The sequence below is a fragment of the Polyergus mexicanus genome, unplaced genomic scaffold (assembly GCF_030449975.1).
Source record: "Polyergus mexicanus isolate NDT 795.1 unplaced genomic scaffold, iyPolMexi1.0 SCAF_9, whole genome shotgun sequence".
In the NCBI taxonomy this organism is placed as follows: domain Eukaryota; kingdom Metazoa; phylum Arthropoda; class Insecta; order Hymenoptera; family Formicidae; genus Polyergus; species Polyergus mexicanus.
In genome coordinates this window covers 5,043,164-5,069,328 of record NW_027223329.1, presented here as the reverse complement: position 1 = coordinate 5,069,328, position 26,165 = coordinate 5,043,164, and the positions used below count along the sequence as shown (strand labels likewise).

The 26,165-nt window shown below is 33.7% G+C and overlaps 2 protein-coding genes across 3 annotated transcripts; one reads left to right on the top strand and one right to left on the bottom strand.

Annotated features, from left to right (window-relative positions):
- The first annotated feature begins 4,133 nt into the window (after positions 1-4,133).
- On the top strand, positions 4,134-5,996 carry LOC138936290 (beta-1,3-galactosyltransferase 5). Of its 2 annotated transcripts, XM_070301565.1 has the most exons (3): positions 4,134-4,200; positions 4,281-4,419; positions 4,481-5,996. In XM_070301565.1, exon 3 carries the CDS (start codon positions 4,507-4,509, stop codon positions 5,524-5,526), a length of 1,020 nt encoding a protein of 339 aa, XP_070157666.1. In that variant the 5' UTR covers positions 4,134-4,200; positions 4,281-4,419; positions 4,481-4,506; the 3' UTR covers positions 5,527-5,996. The 2 variants fall into 2 exon arrangements, with proteins under 2 accessions (XP_070157666.1, XP_070157665.1); XM_070301564.1 differs by having other exon boundaries at positions 4,281-5,996.
- Positions 5,997-7,236: 1,240 nt separating this feature from the next.
- Angel (protein angel) lies at positions 7,237-9,991 on the bottom strand. Its single transcript, XM_070301563.1, has 6 exons — positions 9,727-9,991; positions 9,069-9,444; positions 8,786-8,964; positions 8,325-8,698; positions 8,006-8,252; positions 7,237-7,711 (listed from the first exon to the last, which is right to left on the bottom strand). The coding sequence occupies exons 1-6, from the start codon at positions 9,751-9,753 to the stop codon at positions 7,298-7,300; spliced, it is 1,617 nt and encodes a 538-aa protein (XP_070157664.1). The 5' UTR covers positions 9,754-9,991; the 3' UTR covers positions 7,237-7,297.
- Between the last annotated feature and the right edge of the window lie 16,174 nt (positions 9,992-26,165).

The window sequence follows — 26,165 nt, the reverse complement described above, 5'->3', positions numbered from 1 at the left end:
TTGTTTACGTCACATATACTATAGATTTTCAGTACCGGCAGTGAATATCGAAACACGGCCCAGATTCGAGACGCGCAAGACGCCAAATCGTAGTGGAGGAGATACATACACAAGCGTGAGAACGCTCTGCGCATCACATGTATGCGGTTCACACTTGTGTATGTATCTTCTCCACTATGATTTGGCGTCTTGCGCGTCTCGAATCTGGGCCGTGTTTCGATATTCACTGCCGGTACTGAAAATCTATAGTATATGTGTCGTAAACAAATTTTAATGGTCGGTTAGAGTTAACAGACATTGGAAATAATCACCCATAGACATGTAATCTATCCAAGCGCTAGCTAGCATTTTTCTCTATTTCCTATAACGTATATACATACAAGTAATATTACACGCCAAACGGGCGCTAGACGAAATTTCGCTAATATGTTTCGTGTATTTATTTGTGGATAAACGCTAGACAAAATGAAGCTGCCATGTTCACGCAAGCTAGATTTTTTTCTAGCACCTGACTAATTAAAACTAGCTTGAAAAAACTGGATAGATGCTACACACTAGGATCAAACCAGTTTGCCATGGATAAATTTCCATACGGGATGTTATTTTGTTTTTTCTTTTTTGTTAAATAAGGAACGTAGGTATTGAAAATATGAAATAAATTATGATTATGAATTTTTTTTCATTTTCCAGAGAGGGGCATGTGCCCCTTCATGCCCCCCCTTGCGGACGCCCATGAGCACAGGCGACTGAAGTTAGTACATTTTCCATTCATAAAATTATAATGAAAGAGAGATGGCATCCTTTTAAAATAAAATTTACTCAGGAGCTAGCGGAATGTGATTTCGATAGAAGAAATGAGTTTTGCGATGAAATGATGCATCGATTATGAAAACACTTTTCAGGATAATATCATTTTTTCCGATAAAGCTTCTTTCGAATTAAATGGAACGGTAATCGTCAGAATTGCCGCTATTGGAGTGACAAGAACCTTCACTGGATGCGTGATCTCCACACACAGTATCCCCAAAAACAGAACGTGTGGGCGGGTTTTTGTGAACGTGGTATTATCGGGCCCTTCTTTATCGAAGAAAATTTAAATGTGAACACATATCTACAATTATTGCGAAATCACATACTTCCTGCTATTGACAATTTGTTTGACGGAAATATACAAAATATTTGATTTCAACAAGATGGTGCACCGACACACTATGCAGTAGTAGTGCGTCAATTTTTAACTGATACTTTCCCAAACCGATGGATAGGAAGACGTGGAGAAATAGAGTGGCCCTCTAGATCACCAAATCGTTCTTCATTGGACTACTTTTTATGAGGGTATGTTAAAAACAATGTGTACACAACGACACCTGCTAACTTGGCAGATCTTAGGGAACGCATACTGCACCAAGTAAATCTTATCTCACCAGAAATGAGACGAAACGTTTTAAATGAATTTTACCTACGATTAGGTCATTGTCAAGCAGCAGACGGAAGACAATTTGAACACTTAATTCAGTAAAAACCCGTCTACACACACACACACAGAGCAGAGAGGGTTTGGTATCATTAAATACTGCGGGAGTGACGAATCGCGGGGTCCTTATCTCTGCTGACACACCCACACACACACACACAGACGCACACACAGACACGCACACAGACACACATACGCACACGCATACACAGGGGTGTAAGGTCCGACCATGCAACCTCCACGCGGTACATCCTGGATAATACTAATGCTGGCGGCACCGTAAATTCTAAAACTCATAACTCAGACAATTCTTAACAAAAATAGATCATCAAGTAGTGTTTTGGAAAGCGTCTCGCTGTCATCTTTAATACTGTGTCATAAAAAGTAATGTGTTCCAGTTAAAAAAATCATGTTGGCCTTCACCTCGCCTTGACGCCTCAAAGTCAAACGGATATGATCATTGAATAGAACTTTTAAAACCCTACAACTGTGGTTCGAAACATTTTTCTCAGAAAAGTTTCGTTTTCGAGATATTTGACCGTTTCCAGACTTTTCTAATACCCTGTATATATATATATATATATTTAATATTTTGCTTTTATTTTTGTATCTATATTATACAAAAATTGTTGGTGTTTTATTAGCAAAACCGGATATTAGTATTATTTTTTTTGAAATCTACATATATATACGTATATAAATTAGAAATAAAAATATAATATAAAAACATATAAAAAAATATAATATATGATATATGTATATTACATTTTATATATGGTATTTATATAAAGAATTTAATTATAAACCTACATTACAGTTTATATTAAAATCTTATATACAATTTTATTTCAGAATAAGATATTGTTTATGTTAAGTTAAGTTATTGTTTACTTCTTCTACTACTTTTTTACTACTAATGTTTTATATTTCTATAAAATAATTTATTTTGTTATATCTGGTTTTATATTATTGTACAAAAATGTATATATTAATATCAATATATTTTTAATGCTATTCATTATTCACTATCATATTATAATTAATAAATAAATAACTTTTGCATTTGTCTTTTTTTGTAAATTGCATTAACAAAATAATGTCAAACAAGGATTGACAATCGTGCTATTTCTCTATCCCGTTGATATGATACACGAAGTATCATCGATATTATAGTAATGAAGCAACAAGTTAGCAAGTCTAACAGGCACCCTTGTCTTACATCTTGTGTATTTGTTCACTCTGTTACCCATTATTCTATTATTATTATTAATCAACATACAATATTTAATTGCACGTATAATTTTAACTATAATTTAAATATATACCATATATGCAAATATGTTTATATACAAGTATAAAATTATCAAAAAATAGGCGCCCGTTAGTCTTGTTGCATTACTGCTTTCTGCCACGAGAGGCCAGAAAGCATTTTTAGATTGTATCTCGACCGTAAAGTGATACGTTAGAAGAACAAGGACAGCACGCAATTGTCTCTCCTTGTCTAGATTTATCTCTCAACGATTGCATCCGTGTGCTCAACGGTGTGCTCAATCAGTATCGTGCCTTTACGAATATTACACACATACGTGATGAAAGAGAAACAAAGACAGCGTGATCATCTCTCTTTGTCAAGCGATCAGTGTACTATCATCGCAAAGATCGAAAAGTGGATGTAGCACGGATATGAACCAAATGACCGACAGTATCGAAAAGTGGATGTTGCACGGACATGAACCACATGAAGATTTGACCGACAGTATCGAAAAATGGATGTGGATAAATGTTTCCAATTCCTAAAAGTGTTGCACGTCGCTGTTCTACGACTTAGAAAAAGCGTCCCACGAAAATCGCCAGCATTGCTTCTCTCAGGCTTAGCTAATAGCTCTAAAAGTGTGCTTCTCGAACCCTGAGTCTATGATAGCAATCAAATGTGATTGGCTCATACTTTTAGAGCCAACGAATCAACGTCGAGTGTTGACAGGACGATAATTAAGCGTTTTCTCTGCAGAACGCGGCCATTGGTCTAGTTTCCACCGAAGTATTAATTCGCATCTAGTGCGGCGTAGAACCAAATTTAAGTCGATGGAAACACGTCTGACTGCGTTCATTTCACTCCCATTTCGATCTATAAGCTTTGTCGGAGTGGCAGCGAATTAACACGAAATTTAGTCGGTGGAAACGGTGGAGACTAAATGGTGCCAACTTTTATTTTTCATTATTTTATATATAACCATCAATATATAATCGATATATAATCTATTTATCGATGTTCGTAACAGTTATCGTTTGTTCGTATTAATCATCAAAACGGAAAATTAACAAAAAGATTGTCAAGGATTATGTTTATTTACATTCACAAGCAAAAGTTAAGTTGGCTCTACTGAAATATCAATTTTTCTCGCTTCTATTCTACTTTCAGTGGAAACAGTACATTAAATTCGATGCGCACCGAAACAGAATCGGATTGACGACTTCGGTGGAAACTAGACCATTGATAGACGTAAAGCCCGGTATCAGACCACGCATTGAAAATTGAGGATTGAAGATTAAAGATTGGAATTTGACTAATCAGAACAAAAGGGACTAAAATTTCTTTGTCTTGATTGGTCAAATTTCAATCTTCAATCTCAATCTTCAATGCGTAGTCTGATACGGGCTTAAGCATTCAAAACTTTTATCTAATCATTTAATGTCAGTTCACACGGAAAAGAAAAATTTTAAATTTGGTATGTTTATCGTGTCAATACAATTCAATTAAATCGTATCATTATTAACTAACATTTTTTTTCCATAAATGATCACAAAGAACAATTCACCTACCATCGTTATGCCTTCAAAAATAATAAAATTTGGATGAAGCAATGGCCACACGCAAGATAATGCGTGATGCAACAAGCTACGATTTTATGATTGCAACTTTTATTATTAATTGATCGTCAATTTAAGTAAGAAGACAAGCGAGTATGGTTTCCAAGCTTGGATTCTTATTGCTGCTTGTTTGTATAGGATGCGTTTTGTTATTTTTTATATTCATGGAGAGAGATTTACGATCACAGACTTCGAAAACGATTCTAATAAACTCTCAAACGGCATACGACATGATGGGCGAATCATCAGGAAATATTAGAATCATAATCGAACCATCGTGCAACGCTACTTTTCTAATATGGATTATCACATCTTATGCAGGTAATCCCTCAGTCAGAAGCGCTCTACGACGAGCGTATATGGATGAGGAATTACAAACTTTAGGAATTGAAAGAGTATTCTTACTTGGTAAGTTAAATGATGATGCTGAGAAGAAAACACATGTATCACAGGAAGCATTATTGGATGAGTCAAGACGATTCAGTGACATACTTCAGGGGGATTTCTTGGATACTTATAGAAATTTGACTTACAAACATCTGATGGGCCTTCGATGGGCAACAAATAATTGCAAACACATTAAATACATTATGAAGATGGATGATGATATAGTTGTAGATATATATGGCATATTAGAAAAGTTACACACAGATATAATAGAGAAAAATTCCTTAGCTGGTTATATCATGAAGAACATGATCCCTATTCGAGAGCCAGCCAATAAATGGTATGTAAGCAAAACGGAATATGCGGATAATATTTATCCTGATTTTGTCTCTGGTTGGCTATACATTACAAATTCACAAATGGCGAATAAATTGATCAATTATGCTGAAACTTCCCATAAATACTTTTGGATAGATGATGTATTTGTGACTGGTATTTTGAGAAAAGTTCTATACATAAAGATCCAAGATATCAGTAAGATGTTTACAACAGATTATAGATACTTAGAATGTTGTATAAAGGGGAAAACAAGTCTGTTAAAATGCGAATTCCTAATTGGTCCTAACGGTGGTAATGCAGAATTGCAAGTGAAATTTAAAGAATTTGCAAAGTTTTGTCATGCAAACTGTTTTATTCGTGCCAAAAATAATCTTATTGGCAAGACCTGTGTAGTTGCATATAAAGAACCAAAATTGTATAAAAGTGCTTTCCAAATAAAACCCATTGAAATTTTATAAAGAAACAAACAAATGTAAATATGAGATAAATAATACTGTGTGCGACCTGGTTGCACCAATCTTATTTTAGCTTTAAGTGAGAGTGAGAACTTTTGGCTTTCGACTATGAGTTAATCAACGATTAAATTATAATCTAAAGCCAAAAGATTTAAGCTTAAAGCCAAAACAATGGTGTAACCGGGCTTAAAAGATATATTTCCTTGTTTCATTAAAAATTTTCACTTTATCTAAGACAGGCTGATCCCCACTTTCTTGAACAAGATAATCTCAAATCTTATTTAAAATGTTGCAAATATTTTGAGTTGATTAATTGATTAGAACAAAAAGAGCAAAAATTTCTTGATAAAAAATGGCAAATTAGGACCACTCTTCATAAAATGAGGAAGTACTGTAATTTTGAGAGAATATTTTCTGTTTATTATATTGTATACAAAATTTGTACAGTATCTTACATTTTTATAAAACGTTTTATAGAATTGTAATTGTCTTTTATTTTACCTATTTTTTATGTATTAATAGTTCTTGTATAATAGTTGTTATCACAGTCCTATATATGTGATAATAGTTTCTAATTTGCAATATATTAAATATACAGCTGGCACAAACCATGTCAATATTTTTAGCGCAGATATAAACAAGCCTTTAATATTCATAAATCTTTTAAACAAAATTGGGCAATTAAGATGTCAAATTCTTATCCTTTAATTATCAAAATTTTTTAATAACTGCTTATGATTACTAAATAGACAAAAGAAAATAAAAATTAAAGTAAAAAGTTATATTCTTCCACAACTTTTGTAAATACTATATCCAGGGTGTGTTAACTGTTCTTGGAAAGATAAGAACAATTTTCAGCACCACTTGGCTGTTGCTGGAAAAATGCTAAAGCATGGTTTACACAATGCTTTTTTACTAGCTACTATCATGTTAATACGCTAGCAACTAGTAAAGTTGAAATATTTTAACTTGACTGAAATGAATCTTGTGACAAAATCGCGTATGTGTGCATATATATATGTACACATTATAGGATGATATACTATATATATATATGTGTGCGAGCGTGTGTGTATATGATGCGTATATTTATTTATTTCTGTTATCATAATATAGCTGTGGCATATTATGACACAATTTATTTGAAATATATTACTTACGAATCTGAAGCATGATTATTTCTTATCATGAGTAAATTAAATAGATAAAAGATTTGTTTATTTTGAGTCTATTTATATGACAAACTTTCTTTAATGACAATATCATTACATTGCAACAATCATGATATTATCATTAGAAAGTTAAGAATAAACATACAGACAGATTCGGAATAGGAAAATCTTCTATCTAATAATCTGCAATATCTAAATTACTCTTCAGACTTGCAAATACATTCCAAACAAGTCGTAAGTGACAGTAAGCTAACTAAGACACTCAGCTACCATTAGTAATAAGGAAAAATGCTAGTAGTCTACGGAATCGATAATGCTGTTTGTTTCTAAGCATCGAACTTTCATCTTCATTAAAATAGAGAGAGTTAGCATACTCTAGTTATATTAGAAATAAATATCGCAAATTTGTAATTTTTGTAAATCAAAATATATATTTTGCACTTTTGCTTTGGAAGATTAACAATGCACCTGGCATTTGTCATCTTTCAAGTATGATATATATAACTCAACATAACTCTTATAAATTATTAATATTCATAAATAATATTTTAAAGATTTAATTTTATATATAGAATCAAAAATATGATATACAAAGTTATATTTTAAAGCACGGATTTCTTTCTTGGTAACTGAAAAGTTGCGCCTATACATAAATGATCACTACCTACTACAAAATTTGGTATTTTTGGTAATGCAGTGCATTGGCTTACTGTAGGTAGGGCATACTTCTCTATAGGTTGGATGTTGCTGTAAAATATATAGTCGACCGTAATCCATTTATCCTGATGCGTCGTCGCTTCCTTCTCACCATGTGCGCTTATATGCCCATAAACGCTACGCATGTTAAAGGGATGTGTTAGAGTGCCAGATGAAAATCTCACGGAATAACCCTTTACGATCTCGATCTGCGTACAACCAGTATTAATGTTAACACTGTTTTGTTGTAGCGTATTTACGTTACAAGATATGGTCATATTCCCATCTCGTTTCTGAAGCGGCAATTCACTGTTTTCCAGCTAGGCAGAAACATAGTTAGAGAGATAACTCACAATATATGCTTATAACAGGTAGAAGAAAGCTGATAGATTGAAGAAAAAACAAAGCATACATAAAATTTGGAATTAAAAAAACACATCATAGTATCATAATATAAAAGTATTATTTTATAATCTATACTATATGTAAAAAACAGACTCTAGACATGATAATTATTGATAGTATTCATAAAAATGAACATATTAAAATAGACTTTTGATTTAGCAAGAGAAACTAAAATATTAGTATTCTTGCATATGCCATTAAGAACGTACCATGACTTTACCAGTACCTTCCCTTTGCAATCTTTGAGTCAAGATGTTAAAATGCTGACAATTATCAGTAATGCATAATCGTGATGGTATCAGAGAATTGGACAAAAAATTATATTGAGAAGGCTCTAAGTTTCGTCCTTTGCCATAATATTCAAATGAACCTTCTGTCAAAAATTTGTAAACGCCTGTAAATGGTTCCAAGTTGAAGTCACCTGTTAATATGATCGGTAAGTATTTTGGGCCCATCCTGCAGAATTATAAATGTACATATAAAAACTATTAGACATGATAAATATGTTTCATTAAAGCGCATGCTTACATCGTGTTTTCAACAAATGCGATTCGTTCTATTTCCGCTAACAAAAGCTGTGTTTGCGCTAATCGTACGTCGTTACGTCTTGGATTATATAACAAATGAGTGGTAGCAACTACGACTTGAGTTTCTGGGCTATCTCTGAGGGACAATTTAGCAATTATTCCAACATTGTCTCTATTTAAAAGCTCGATATCAGTTTGATATAACTCCACCTTTGCGTAATCTAGTAAAACAAACTGATTGGAGCGATATAACAAGAGCAAACCATCTTTCTTATCATTAGTTCTTTTTTTATATAGATACTCGTATCCAAGCTGTTTGAATGGAATTACAAAATCTAATAGATGATCCTCCTGCATTTCCTGAAGGCATATTACCTGGAATATTTGGTAAATATCACAATATTCTTTTACATTTATATTCTCATTAAAAATTTGATAGAAATATAGACAATAAATCCATACATTTGCATCTGCCTCACGTATCTCCTGTATCACTAAAGTTTTCCGAATTTTCCAATTCAAAGCTTTCTTATTATGGTCCTGATACAAATACGAGTGATCTTCTAACAAGTTTTGTGCGAGGATATTGAAGGATAAAAGTCTCAGGATGAAAGAATCTTCTGTATTGCTAATCAATCTATCTAAAAATGTTTAAGAAATTATATTCTTTAGGCAATTGATAAACAGTAATATGTATATCCATTCGGAAATTTCCCATTTGAAAAAAAAATGTAACGATCTTTACTTTTTCCGAATCGTTTCCACTTTCTAATAATCTTATATCTTTCTTTATCAATATAATTTCCATGCTTTGTCTCTGCTGCATGTACATCAGTTTTAACACTGTGTGTTACATCTGTGAATGCTCCAGGTTGACAATAAACCAAATTACTTGAAGTTGTGTGAAATGGTACATCGCATATCGTGGTAGTATTATTTTGGCCATAACATGTGCCAAGATAAGATTCCATATTGGCTTTTGTACATTTTTGATGAAATGCAGAATTATCCATAGAGATAGCGAAGTCGAGATAACCGGAAACTAAAGCTTCCGGAAATGGATTCAGATATAAATTTTCTAGAGATGATCGTTGCAAAAATGGCTTTACCATATACAAAATCTAAGAAAAAAATGTACAATAGATAATTTTTTTATAAATGCGCGCGCAATGAATAAAAATTAAATATTATATCAAGAAAATATAATCTGTAAAAAAGATATATATAAAATAATCTGAATACGTTATTTAATAAAACTAAATTGTACTTTTATAAAAAAAACGACATAAAGTTTGCGCGCGATTAAAAATTTATTATTAAATCTAAATAACAGATATATATATATATATATATATATATATATATATATATATTTCAGTAAATGTTTATTTTGATTCGCTCACCTTAAATCTTGATAAAAATACACTCATTCGATGTATTTTTGCTCAAAAAAAATAATTTAAAAAGTAAAAACTAAAGATACAATAAAATCGTTAAAAATGTAGATACTCTAAAAAGATAATTAAATATTACAGATGACGCTTTTGAAGGTTAGAAAAATCTATCATCCTGTCGATATAAGATGAGAATGACCAGGTTCGGCAGAGATAAGGCTCAATTATGGCCGTGGCACATAATGCGGCGTCTACAATAGAGATTTTAAGCCCTAAACCTTAAGAAATTGACCAATCACAGTCAAGTATGAGAAGAACACTCGACTGCATGATTAGTCAATTTCTTAAAGCTCGTATCAGACTACGCATTGAAAATTGAAGATTAAAGATTGGAATTTGACTAATCAGAACAAAAGAAACTAAAATTTTTTTATCCTGATTAGCCAATGCTTTTAGTTCGAAACAAGATCACTGGGGCTCGATTCTTGAATTCATTCGCAAGAGAAATGTATGCGCAGAGTTGAGAACGTTATTTTATAAAAGTAACTCGTTACCGTTATCGATATTTTCTCTGAAAAGTAACTCGTTACCGATTTTAAAAAGTAACTCCTTACCGTTACCGTTATTCAAAAACTAACGAATGGTTACTATTTCCGTTACTTTGTTTATAATATATTAATTCGATACTATACAGGTTCTAGTCCACCCGTATACCCCTTTTCTTTCAAAAACTAAGCATTTTAGAGAAAAACGTTTTGAACAAAAATTGTATCCCAGCAAACACAGATACATAACTGTAACATTGCCATAATGAAACGGAATGTAACAAGTAATATAACCCCAGACAGCACAAGGATGTCCTTAGGACGTCCAAAGGGCATCCAGGACATACATGTAGGATATCCTCAGGATATCCCATTGTAATCCTCAGATCTCCTCTGGATGTCCTGAGGAAGAGTAAATGATAGCCGTATATTAACCTCTGGAGAATCCAGGGAGATCCTGTGGAACATCCTAAGGATTTTTATAGGATACGTTAGGGATATTTTTCGTATGTTTCAAAGAGCAAATTTTAAAATTTAAATATAAATTAAAATTATGTTTTGTTATTTACTCCAATATTAAAAATCTATTAAAAATAGTTCACCGTTCTTTAATATTTGAGGCTTTCGTGCTGTACATGAATATCTCACCATAGGTTTGGCTCCCGGGTTTGAGTTGTGTAATATTTTCTAAACAATCCAATATCTGAATTCTCTATGTTGGGATTGCATCAGAAATTGAACTGATAGAAAATAATTACATTTGTAATTTCCTGTCAGTTGCTCTTTGCAAGCTTTATATAATTCTCATGACCAAATCTCAAATACGAGTTCGCGTGTCGCATAGCGGTAAACCAACGAACTAGCGGTTGAATACTATTGTTTGTAAAATTTTTGGAATGTTGCGAACAGTAACATTTCTCATGAAATATTAAATAAATAATAATTTTGGATATATGAAAATGTGCGCATCAAATTCAATTATTAATATTAAACGAAATTAACGTTAACAATTAATTGCACATATATATGTCCTCTGGAAATCCAAAAGACATCCAATATAATAGACAGGGCAGATATATCCTACAGACATCCAGGGGTTATCCAGTGGACATTTATAGGACATTAATACTTATTATAATACTTAAGATTTCTAAATTATATAAAATAGCCGACACAACTAAAAATAATTATGTATGCATATTAAACTTTTATAAATATATTTATAATAATATCTTAAAACATCCTACAAATGTCCTGAACCGTCCTGGACATATTCAGGATGATCCTGAGGATGTTTTGTGCTGTCTGGGTATTGTTTGTAAAGTTTTTAGAATGTTGCGAACAGTAACATTTCTCATGAAATATTAAATAAATAATAATTTTGGATATATGAAAATGTGCGCATCAATTCAATTATTAATATTAAACGAAATTAACGTTAACAATTAATTGCACATGTATATGTCCTCTGGAAATCCAAAAGACATCCAATATAATAGACAGGGCAGATATATTCTACAGACATCCAGGGGTTATCCAGTGGACATTTATAGGACATTAATAATTATATAAAATAGCCGACACAACTAAAAGTAATTATGTATGCATATTAAACTTTTATAAATATATTTATAATAATATCTTAAAATATCCTACAAATGTCCTGAACCGTCCTGGACATATTCAGGATGATCCTGAGGATCAAAAATTTAAATACGGGTATAGGTAACGAATAGCGCGCCGCATAGCGATAAGCAAATGAACTACAATATAATCCCAATATTAGTTACAACAGGACTTTATTTGAACGATCATAGAATGTCTTCAAAATTATGTCTTTGGCTAATCTAAGAAATGAGGTCTTTTAAACGTCAATTATTAGTTGCCGACATTATAGACCAAAAATAAATGTCATTATGTCGTCTTTTAACGTTACTCTGTTACTTGGGCTGTTACAGATATTACTCTCATGTTACATAGCAATTATATTCTAGTGTTATATTGTATAAATAAAAGACAGTTATATAATCTCAATATAAATTAGGTTTAACAAATGTTACATTAAATGTTACTCTCATGTTACATAACAGTTATATTCTGGTGTTATATTGCATAAATAAGAGACAGTTATATAATCGCAATATAAATTAGGCATAATAACTGTTACATTACATGTTATTCCCATCCCAGATAGCAATTTGTTAACAAATTGTCGCCAAATTGGCATCAAATTCGCTCAAAACTTGGTAACAAATCCAGTGCCATCTGTGTCCGCATTAAGCTTGTGTTTTGGTGACAAAGCTTGTTGACATAACCTGACAGCAAATTGACGGCAAAAACCGAACAAAGCTTGACATGATTTGACGCCAAATTGATGGCAAAAATCGACCAAGATCTGCGCAAGACAATCTGATAGCAGATTGTCAGCAAAAACCGAACAAATTCTGCAGCTTTTGGCCATTCATATAAAAGTATATATTTAAATAGATTTAAAGCCTTAACCCTAAGTAACAAAATGATGATAAGTTTTGGTCATAAAATGACCATTAGATAATTAGACATTATATAAAATCATATATTAATATGTTAAAACATATAAGTAAATTCAAATAACTTAATTTATAAAATTAAGGATCTTTTTGGACAGAATTTGTTTTGAATAAGTGAAAATCGAACAATTATCTGTCCGATTTGCCAAAAATCAATTCAATATCTGAATTTCCTGTATAAGAATTATGTCAAAAATTGAACTGATAGAAATATATATATTATAATATTATTAGCATTTTGTAGGCTTTATATACACTCATGACAAGAATTTGAATACGGGTATAGATAATGAATAACGCGCCGCATAGCGATAAGCGACTGAACTATTTTATAATACTTTGTAATAAGCGGCAGATTTTGTTCGGTTTTTGCTGCCAATTTGCCATCAAATTGCGCACTCTAGATCCTGCTCAGTTTTTGCCGACAATCTGATGTCAGTCATGTCAGCAAGCTTTGCTCGGTTTCTGCTGCCAATTTGCTGTGTAGTTATGTTAGCAAGCTTTGCTTGATTTTTGCCGGCAATCTGCCAGCTTAATCGGTAATAACAACTCTTGTACCAAATTTGTAGCCTTTTTGCTGACAATAATTTGTAGCAAGCACTTGGCAATATCTGTTAGAACAGACCTGGCTGACTGGGATGTTATATAGCAGTTATATTTTGTGTTTGCTGGGAATATCCTTAACATATGAAAAAAATAATAAGAAATTAGGCCTATAAAAGTCAGGATCTAGCGTGTATATAGTTTTTCTGTATTATAAAAAATAATAACGAAATTATAAAATGTAAATTTTTCAGTACACATTCGACTTCCTTCAGTGACAGAGAATATCTAAGAGAAATAAGAAAAAACTCAATTTGCAATTGCGTAAATTCACAATTTCTTTGTATCCGAAATATTCAGATATCAGGATACAAAAAGATTGTGGTGAATTTAAGCATACAACGAGTTTTTTCACATCTCTCTTGTCTTTATATAATCTCAAAATTTATTTATTAAAATCTGAAGTATCTTGCATATTAGAAAATTATTATCAAATTTTTGATTTTATATAAGAATGGAAACTATTAAAAGAATTCTTAGTCCAATGTCTGAGCCCCTGTATTAGGGTCATATCATACGACTTAAATTAACAAAAATAGTTATATCTTTTTAATCTTACTAGCCGCTCTTTGTAAACTTTATATAATCACCATGATTAAAAATTAAATGCGGAATAGATAGCGCAACATGCGCCGCATAGTAGTAAACGAATGAACTAGCGATTATTGAATACTTTTTTTGTAATATTTTCGGAATGTTGCTGTAACATTGCTAAAGTTATATTGTAAAATAATGTCTTTGCAATATTTCTGCAACATTAAACTGCAACATGCAATATTACAATGTTGCAGCAATGTTGTTGCAAGCTTCAGTGCTGTATGGGGACAGTTTTAAATATAAGAACTGACTATGAATATCGGTCTTAGAATGAACAGTGACTACGTTTACACGTCACCTATAATCAGGTTTAATAACATACCCAGCAAACACAGAATATAACTGCTATATAACATGGGAATAACATATAATGTAACAGTTGTTATACCTAATTTATATTGCGATTATATAACTGTCTCTTATTTATGCAATATAACACCAGAATATAACTGCTATGTAACATGGGAGTAACATTTAATGTAACTTTTGTTATACCTAATTTATATTGAGATTATATAACTGTCTTTTATTTATACAATATAACACTAGAATATAATTGCTATGTAACATGGGAGTAATATCTGTAACAGCCCAAGTAACAGAGTAACGTTAAAAGATGACATAATGACATTTATTTTTGGTCTATAATGTCGGCAACTAATAATTGACGTTTAAAAGACCTCATTTCTTAGATTAGCCAAAGACGTAATTTTGAAGACATCCTATGATCGTCCAAATAAAGTCCTGTTGTAACTATATTGGGATTATAGTTCATTTGCTTACCGCTATGCGGCGCCCTATTCGTTACCTATACCCGTATTTAAATTTTTATCATGAGCGTATATAAAGCCTGCAAAATGCGGCTAATAACATTGTAATTATTTTTATCAATTCAATCTCTGATACGATTCCCGTACCAGGAAATTCAGATATTGAATAATTTTGGGAAAATAATATTGAACTAATTTTTGGAAAATCGAACAGATAATATCCGATTTTAATTTATTCGGACAATTTCTATCCGAATAAGTGAAAATCGTTTGTTATTATTTCCTTAAAATATAAAACAGAAATTAACTTCTATATAAATAAAATTTTTAATTTTATAAATTAAATTATTTAAATTTACTTATAATATACATCACATTAATATGTGTTATATTACTATTGTAATTGGTCTTGCTGCCAAACAAACATCAAAAGATGATGTCCCGTGGATGTGACATATTGATGTAATTTTCAAGTCTCATGAGACCTAACTGAGGATGTTTAATTGGTCATTTTGTGACCAAAATTTACTGTCATTGTGACGTCAATTTGCTACTTGGATAAACTATTACATGACTGTAACAATCATATAACATTTTAGTAACATGTTATATTCCTGTTATATAACTGCAATTTTGTATGGATGAGAAATTACAACTAACGTGAATGTTACATGTAACAAATACGTTATATTACTTGTTACATTCCGTTTCATTATGGCAATGTTACAGTTATATATCTGTGTTTGCTGGGTATATACAGATTTTTTGTTGTATACGTGTGTTTTTCATGCTGTCCGTAAACAATTAATAATTGTACTGTATTCTTTCGCATTTAAAACTTCACATATATGTCACGGCATCGTCATACAAGATACTCCAAACGACTCCCCCCACTCCCCTCCCTCTCCATCCATCAGAGTGCATTAGTTTTTTTTGTTTTTCAAGGCAAATATAAGTCAACAAACGTTTTAGTTTTTTCGTGACTAACAAACGATTGCGCATCGATTAAACTAAGTTTGAAATGAAAATAATATCTTTCCGGTTAACTTCATACAAAATTCTGTTTTCGTATTTTCAAAAAAAATATTAACCAACAAACGTTGTAATTAGACCAACAATCACCAACAAACAACCAACAAACGATTCGTAACAAAAAAATTATAAAAGTGAATGTTGACCGACTAACTTTATGGAGCTGGTGGAAACGCTTGAAAGTAGATGAATATTTACTTTTCATTACTTCGTAACCAAGCAGCGTAAAGTTAGCCGGACCATTTTAACTTTTTAATAATTAAAGTTATCTAATCGTTTGGTGGTCGTTTGGTAATGATTGTTGGTCTAATTACAACGTTTGGTGGTCAATCGTTTTTTTTAAATTAAATAATTGAAATGTAAAGTTAGCCGGACATTTTTAATTTTTAGTCTAATCGATTAAATCACGACATATTCGATGCAGAATCGTTAGATGGTCACAATGGCTAACTGGAAGCTGTAAAGTTAGCCATCCCCACTACCTAAACGCCCATGTTTTTTTTTACTTTTTGGATAAATTATGGACCACCAAATGCTGTAAATAAAGGATTTGTGACCACCTAACGATTTTGCATCGAATAAGCTCTGATTTAATCGATTAGACTAAAAATTAAAAATGCCCGGCTAACTTTACACCAATATTTTAATTATTTAATTAAAAAAAAAGATTGACCACCAGACATTTTAATTAGGCTACCAATCATCATCAAACGATCACCAAACGATTAGATAATTTTAATTATTAAAAAGTTAAAATAGTCTGCGGCTAACTTTACGCAGCTTCATAACCATGAATATATAATCTATATAGTCTATATGTTAATGTTCGTAATAGTTACCGTTTGTTCGTATTAATTATCAAAATGTTAAATTAACGAGAAATTTGTCAAAGTTTATTTACATTCACCGACAAAAGTTAAGTTGGTTCTACTGAAATATCAATCTTCTTTGCTTCTATTCTACTTCCAGTGGAAATCACAGACTTCTATATAATACTAGACCGTTAACTCCCTTATACATATACTGACCGAAAAATTGACCCCGAAAAGTATCACGTATGAGAAGTAAACATCAAGGATGTTTACATTTAGTAATCGGATTTGCAGTTTGATTAATCGCAGTCATATCAACCGACTAAGAAAAAAGTTCCCTAGACTAATCTGATTTGTAAACGTGTCTATGGAGCGATCGGATTAGCTCATTAATAAGGGCCTGTAGAAAAGCGCGAAAATTTCACTTGTATCCCAGAATTTTAAGAAGAAATAAAAAAGTAGGTATATATGCATTTTTTGCTATTCTTATAATAATTAACTTTCATTCTCCTTCAAATATATTTTAAGCGATAGATGTATTAATATTTCATTGATAAATTTTAGAGAAACAAATAGACTATAACTTCACCTCACTCTGTTTTAATATCTTTAACATATTAATTTTTTAAAAATAATATATTTTTTAGAGGTAATTGCAAATGGATACAAACGAGGAAAACGTGTTTGAGCAGGAACAGTTCGATATGTATATCGTAAAACAAAGTTTTTATTTCAGTTGTTTTAGCTAAACTAATTATATTAATATATTGTATTTTGAAATATATAAATATATAAAATGTATATAATACATTTATATATTTTAAAATGTATAAATATATTTTTTTAACAGCTTTAAAATGTATATATAAAATGTACATAATAAAATATATTAAAGTTAAATATTATATTAAAGTAGTAAAATGAAAGATAAAAGGATAATAATTATATTATAATTATATTATTTTATAATAATTATATTATGATAATATAATTATAATATTTAATAAATATTTATATATATTGATATATATTGATATATATTAATAATATTTATTATAAATATTGGATATTATTAAATATTAAATAATAAATATTAAATATTTAATATTTAATAATAAACATTAAATATTATAATTATATTATCATAATATAATTATTATAAAATAATATAATCATAATATAATTATAATATAATTATTATCCTTTATTTTTGATTTTACAACTTTAATATAATATTTAACTTGAATATATTTTATTATGTACATTTTATATATACGTTTTGGGAGGCCAAAGCTGGTTTTAGGGTCTCTACAAAGTTGCAGATGCTGAATATGTTGTCTTAACAAATCAAGAGCAACGCTCACATCTCGGATTCTTCTGACAATACCAGCAAATTCTACACGTCCACGAAGACTTCACACTCCATCTAGTGATAGTTCCCTGGCAGCTTGGCTGTAGCTAACGGAGAGAGGTGATGGCGAGTGTTCAGCGCCATAAAACGGGACTTTTTCGGCTAACAAGGGGAGGGATGTGTCGTGCACTCACGGATTTCGCTTTTTAAATATGTTTTAGTACTAACGCCCCACTAATTCATGAACAAGTGGCACGACGCAATACACAAGCATTTGCGAGAAATTTTCATTAAAAATTTCTCGTGCGGTTTCTATACTGAATTAGCGAAGGAAGTTAGCAGATAGCAGCGTTGCGCAGAGGATAAGGCGGCGGGTTAGAACGCTGCCCGTTGCACGTTCGAGTACTGATTTTACCAATTTTTTTAAATTGTTACAAAATATTGTAATAAGTGAACGCATATGGAGTAAAAAAATTATTATTTAATGAAAATTTAAAAATTCTGCAAAGGATTTTATATTTCTACATTATATTATATGACCGATCAGTGCTTTTGTACTACTGTAGAAGTTTTTCTGTTGCCGAAAACTCGATTATGAGGCATGATCGATGTGGAGGCTTTAGCCGATCACAGAATACATGATAGCGTCCGCGTCGATCACGCGTAATGTAATACATTCAGTCGTTCGGCAGCCGGCAGCCGGCAGCCGACAACGCTAGTACTAACATGACCTGCTTGTTGTCGTCGCGCAGTTCCCGCATCGAATAACGCGTTTCTTTCTTCGAGTTATTTTAATAATTAATCGGTAGTAATCGGTAGATTGTGATTAACCGTTATAATCGTTAATAAATTCAGTTTATCGATAAAGTGCGTGGATTAATTCGTAAAAGGTCGATAAGGGTACAATTTGTGAGTGAAAAAATGTTTGCTAGTTATGCGTTGTGTCACACGGAAATATTACTTATTGAGTCGTATGAGGGCAACGAATCTCTACATAGGTAAGAGTCAGTGAGTGTGAGAGAGAGAGAGAGAGAGAGAGAGAGTGCGTGTGTGCGATCAGCTGTTTGCTACACACGATGGGTGTAAAAGAGAAAGACAGAGAGAGAGAGAGAGAATGTGTATGTGTGTGTATACTCGTATACGTTCTTTCTCACATATACATCCCATCGCATGTAGCAAACACTTGATCGCAGCGAGCGGCCCACGTAATCACCAGCATCGGACGGTGAGTTGCGCCGCTCCTGCCTGCCTCGCGTACGCGGCCCGTAATTCGTTAACTATTTTGGCTTATAATTTGAAAACTAAGCCTCAGAAAAAATTTTGGCAAAGGAAAAATCGTTTTAAAATTCAGTCAAGTATATGACATTATAAGGACAGAAGGTTGTTTTGAATCACCCTGTATAAGTATATTGTGCTTCAACCATAGACATAGTATATCTAGTCTGAGTATTGAGGAGTGGGAGCCGAAGTGCACGTAGAAAAGAACACTCTATTTCGTGCCCCTTACGTTCTCAGTCGCACATAGCATGACAAAAGAGAGCGCTATGCTCTGTGCGAGCGAGAGAGAACTCAAGGAGCACAAAACAGAGTATGTTCTTTTCTACGTGTATCTTTACCTCCACTCCTTAAATAAAGGCATACGCTCTGTCTAGATATATACTATATCTATGGTAGCGACAGCCAAACAAAAGGATCGCTCATTCCAGTATGTATACAGGGTGTTTCAAAGCGACCGTATCAACAATTTTTTGAGGAAACAACACATTTTTGTGAAAAATATTTCATGCAAAAGTTGTAGAGCTCTAAATGGCGCATTATATTAGGTGTACAACTTTGCTTCCGCCGCTTTTTTTCCGAAATTCGAGGCTTTATTGTAAAAAACTGGTTATACATTTATGATTCAAAGTATTGTCCATCGCTGGCCACTACTTTCGCCACATCTTTCGGGCTGCGTACGAATCCCGCGTTGAAAAAACTGGTCATCTTTTGAAGCGATCCACGAATCGATCCAATTTCTTACTTCTTCATAAGATCGGAAGTGCTGGTCAACCAGGCCGTGTGCCATTGATCGAAACAAGTGATAGTCAGAGGGAGCAACGTCTGGAGAATACGGCAGGTGGGGTAGGACTTCCCATTTCAACGTTTCCAAGTATGTCTTGACCACTTTCGCAACATGGGGTCGAGCATTGTCATGCTGCAAAATCACTTTATCGTGTCTCTCGTTGTATTGCGGCCGTTTGTCTTTTAATGCTCGGCTCAAACGCATTAATTGCGTTCGATAACGATCGCCTGTGATTGTTTCAGTTTTAACAGCTCATAATACACTACGCCGAGCTGGTCCCACCAAATACAGAGCATGATCTTGGAGCCGTGAATATTCGGTTTGGCCGTCGACATGGAAGCATGGCCGGGATATCCCCATGATTTTCTGCGCTTCGGGTTATCGTAATGAACCCATTTTTCGTCCCCAGTCACAATGCGATGCAGAAATCCCTTCCGTCTTTGCCTTTCAAGCAACTGTTCACAAGCAAACAAACGCCGTTCAACATCTCTCGGTTTCAATTCGTACGGCACCCAATTTCCTTGCTTCTGAATCATTCCCATGTCTTTGAGGCGTTTTAAAATTGCTTGTTGAGTCACTCCCAATGATCGTGCCAATTCTTTTTGACTTTGACTCGAGTCTTCATTAAGTAATGCCTCCAATTCTGCATCTTCGAAAACCTTCTCTCTTCCACCGCTATGCCGGTCTTCGACGTGAAAATCACCGTTCTTGAAGCGTTGAAACCACTCACGACACGTTCTTTCACTAATAGCGGCTTCACCATAAGTATTTGAGAGCATTCGATGAGCCTCAGCCGCAGATTTCTTCATATTGAAGCAGAAAATTAAAACCTCTTGCAAATAAGGCTCGTAAAGAATTTGGCTCGTAAACTGACATTTTCAATCGAGAATAACTTTATGATGCAGACACAAATCGATTAATGTTTCTATGGGGTTATGTTGACAGATGCCCAAGTTTATTGCATGACGTCTATGATCTATTTATTTCGACCACTACTTACCGCTAAAGCCATCTATAGGAAAACGGCGGAATCAAAGTTGTACACCTAATATAATAATATTAGTATGACCTTAAATAACACCGTCAAGATCACATAAAAATCACTTTGAATTTTTTAAATGGAATCCCCTATTTTTCATTACACATTCTTGTAGCTTATCTCAAGAGCTTTCCAAAACACTATAATAAAGTATTTTCTCATTAAGTATTTTTTTAGTTATTTTATATCATAACCTGACATATTTTGATATAAAAAATTAAATATCTCGTAAAATATTTAGTTTTCAATAATCTTACCGTAATATTTTTATGTACAGAATAATGAGACAAATCAATTAATATGAAAAATAGTTGTTTTTAAAAAAAAACATAATTATTTATAATGGAATTTTTAAAACAATTATTTGTTTTTTTTACACTAATTGATTTGTCTCATCATTCTGTACATAAAAGTATTACGAAAATTAAGATTATCAAAAACTATCAAAATATTAAAATATCAAAATATGTCAGGTTATGATATAAAATAACTCAAAAAGTACTTAATAAAAAATACTTTATTATAGTATTTTGAAAAGCTCTCAAAATAAGCTACAAGAATATGCAATAAAAAAGAGGCTTTCCATTAAAAAAATCAAAGTTTACGCTCAAGGTCATGTTCAAGGTCAAATTCGAGGTCACCATTCGCAAGAGCATACTCAATTTACTTAAAAAATATTCGCGATTTTTGATATAAATCATTTATTTTCATTTTAAAAGAGATGTACAGGTGGTCTGGGACACCCTGTATACATATATATATATATATATATATATATATATATACAGGGTGTTTCAGAACAACCTTCCATCCTTAAAATGACGTATTCCTGATACCATTCTAAGACGATTTTTCCTTTACCAAAATTTGAATTGAAGCGTAATTTTTGAGTTATAAGCAAAAATAGTTAGCAAATCACGCGTCAAGTACAGAAGGCAGCCAGGAGCGGCGCAACGCGCCGCAGCTGACCGTCCGACGTGTGACTATCACGCATGAGCCGCTAACTATTTTATCTTATAACATAAAATTATGCTTTATATAAAATTTTGGTAAAAAAGAAAATGTCTTAGAATTACGTCAGGAATACGTATTTCTTAAAATAACGTCACTTTAGCGAAAGTTGTTCCGGATCGCCGATCGTCGGACGCTGCGATCAGCTGATTGCTACACGCGATGTGTGTATGGTGGAGTGTGTGCGTAAAAGGAAGGAAGAGACAGATAGAGAGAGAAAGAGAGAGAGGAAGAGGAAGGGAAGGAGGGAATGAAAGAGAGACGTTTATACACGCACGTACGCATACACTTTTTTTCTCGCTCTCTTTCTCTCTTTTACACAACACTTATACACTCTCTTATTCGGTCACTCATTCACGCACTCATTCACTCACCTGCTCACTCACAGCGTAACGAATCTTCATACTACGTATTATCGTTAACTGCTGCACGATTATTATTTAGCGACGGATCGCGGAGACAGCGCGATCACATTGTTACGTTGCCTAGCGATGCGAGAAACGCGACATGTACCGTGCAAGTTGCGACGTGCGTGTAGCGCGTGGCGCGTGATTGACGCGAGATAAGACGATTTTAAAATAATAATTATTTAGAAATAATTATAATTTTTATAAATAAGTAATTTTTTTAAGTACGTCATTATAGGTTTCATGTTTTCTACCCCATTCGTAATGCGAAGGTTTCAGAAGATCGTTCGTTTTATCTCGCGTCAATCACGCGCCACGCATCACACGCACGTCGCAACTTGTACGGTACATGTCGCGTTTCTCGCATCGCTAGGCAACGTAACAATGTGATCGCGCTGTCTCCGCAGTCCGTCGCTAAATAATAATCGTGCAGCAGTTAACAATAATACGTAGTATGAAGATTCGCTACGCTGTGAGTGAGCAGGTGAGTGAGTGAGTGTCTGAATGAGTGACCGAATGAGAGAGTATATAAGTGTTGTGTAAAAGAGAGAAAGAGAGCGAGAAAAAAAGTGTATGTGTACGTGTGTGCGTATGTATAAACGTCTCTCCCTCATTCCCTCCCTCCCTTCCTCTACCTCTCTCTCTTTCTCTCTCTCTCTCTCTCTCTCTCTCTCCCTTCCTTTTACGCACACATTCCACCATACACACATCGCGTGTAACAATCAGCTGATCGCAGCGTCCGACGAGCGGCGATCCGGAACAACTTTCGCTAAAGTGACGTTATTTTAAATACATATTTCTGACGTAATTCTAAGACATTTTCTTCTTTACCAAAATTTTATTTAAAGCATAATTTTATATTATAAAATAAAATAGTTAGCGGTTCATGCGTGATAGTCACACGTCGGACGGTCAGCTGCGGCGCGTTGCGCCGCTCCTGGCTGCCTTCTGTACTTGACGCGTGATTTGCTAATTATTTTTGCTTATAACTCAAAAATTACGCTTCAATTCAAATTTTGGTAAAGAAAAAATCGTCTTAGAATGGTATCAGGAATACGTCATTTTAAGGATGAAAGGTTGTTCTGAAACACCCTGTATATATATATACAAGGTGTCCGAAAATTCGTGCAACACTCTTTAAGGGCAGGTAGAGGATGTTATTCTGAACAGAAAAGTCCTGTACCATTGTGCGATTTTCTCAATATTTAAGAAAATATTAATTGTAAAAGATCAGCCAACGAAGTGCCGCGAGAAGCTCGCGGCGCGAAGACACCTCCCACTGTCACTTGATACTAGGCCTACGGCGAAGCGGTGGGAGGACGCGCATTATGTGTGTAATTCTTTCGGTTGTCATAGCAAAGCGCGGGCATGGACTCGCGGTCTCAATCCCGGTGCCATTCATAAGAAGAAGAAGATACGTATCTGGTAATCTGAATTGACAAGAGGATCGTGTGAAGTGTCGCGTTGATTGCAAGTGGACGAACAAAGAGTGTTGCATGTTGTGTTGCTCGAATCTGACTGTGAACTATCATCTTTTACTTTATCTATTTATTATTTGCGTGCTTTTGCGCTTTTGTGGTGCGTGGTAACCCGCCATTGCCGCCGGCCGGTTTTCCGGCCAGGCGATTCTTCCTGCTATTATGCCGACCCAGGACCCTCAGGAAGATACTTCGCTTAAACCAAAGCTTTTAGCAACTGCTTCTTTAGTAATTAATAACTTGCAATCTGCTAATGACGAGGACAGACTTGACTCTATTGCGTCTTCCCTTCTCCCCTTCCCTCCCGAATCTGACGATGTTATGGAAGCTGAATCCGAATCTGCCAACAATGTTGCATCTAATTCTCAGTCCGACTCTCATGTTTTGACGGGGGGATCCTTTCCCAGACAGCACACAACATCCTCAGGATCATCCTGAATATGTCCAGGACGGTTCAGGACATTTGTAGGATGTTTTAAGATATTATAAATATATTTATAAAAATTTAATATGCATACATAATTATTTTTAGTTGTGTCGGCTATTTAATATAATTTAGAAATCTTAAGTATTATAATAAGTTATTAATGTCCTATAAATGTCCAGTAGATAACCCCTGAATGTCCGTAGGAGATATGTGCCCTGTCCATTATATTGGATGTCTTTTGGATTTCCAGAGGATATATACATGTGCAATTAATTGTTAACATTAATTTCGTTTAATATTAATAATTGAATTTGATGCGCACATTTTCATATATCCAAAATTATTATTTATTTAATATTTCATGAGAAATGTTACTGTTCGCAACATTCCAAAAACTTTACAAACAATAGTATTCAACCGCTAGTTCGTTTGTTTACCGCTATGCGACACGCGAACTCGTATTTGAGATTTGGTCATGAGAATTATATAAAGCTTGCAAAGAGCTGACAGGAAACATTATTACACAACTCAAACCCGGGAGCCAAACCTAAAATATTTATGTACAGCACGAAAGCCTCAAATATTAAAGAACGGTGAACTATTTTTAATAGATTTTTAATATTGGCAGTAAATAACAAAACATAATTTTAATTTATATTTAAATTTTAAAATTTGCTCCTTGAAACATACGAAAAATATCCCTAACATATCCTATAAAAATCCTTAGGATATTCCACAGGATCTCCCTGGATTCTCCAGAGGTTAATATACGGCTATCATTTACTCTTCCTCAGGACATCCAGAGGAGATCTGAGGATTACAATGGGATATCCTGAGGATATCCTACATATATGTCCTGGACGCCCTTTAGACGTCCTAAGGACATCCTTGTGCTCTCTGGGTTCCGCCCAAGGAAGCCTGTGATATTTTAAATTATAAGTCCATTAAATCTAATATTCCTAATAAGCGCAAGAAAATGGAAAGGAATTTGCCTTCTACAGTAGGTGGTAGCGTCGGGACGGGGGGGAGGGCGGATGACTCGAGCTCAGGTAAACATATTTGTGACTCTCTCGCTAATGGAAGTGAGTATGACCTTTCGTCTCTTTCGTATACAAATAAATATGATAGAACCTCGCAGAGCCCCTTCGATGTTATTATCCAATCTGCGGAAAATTCCACGTCTTCAATCGACCCTATCGCGGTTGGTCGCCTTCTCTATTCTATTTCGAAAAAAGACATTCTAGAAATTAAAAAGATTGGTTTTTCTAAGATAAGCATACAATTTAAGTCTCGAGAGGCGGCAAACAGCCTGATTTCTAATCCCATCCTTAAAACAAAAAGATACAATGCTTATATTCCTCTTTTCAGAACAACAAGGAAGGGCATTATTCGTAATGTTCCTCTCGATTTGCCCGACGAGGAGATTCGCAGGGGCATTGACAGTGGTCATCTCCGTAAAGAGACTCAACAGAAGGCGGAGGAGCACGGACGTCTCGCAGTCCTCCTCCTCTGATGGTCAGGAGTCTACATTGATACCTTGTAAAACCGTTTTAATTACTTTCAAGGGCCAATCGCTCCCTGGACATATATGTTTGTTTATGGTTAGACATTCTGTCGAGCCTTTCGTTACAAAAACTTCGCTCTGCTTCACATGTCTTCGTTATGGGCACTTAAAGGCTCAATGTAAGGGACATCCCCGTTGTCAGCATTGCGGGGAGAGGGCGCATGAGGACCCTACATCATGTCCAAAAAAGGACGGGCTGCC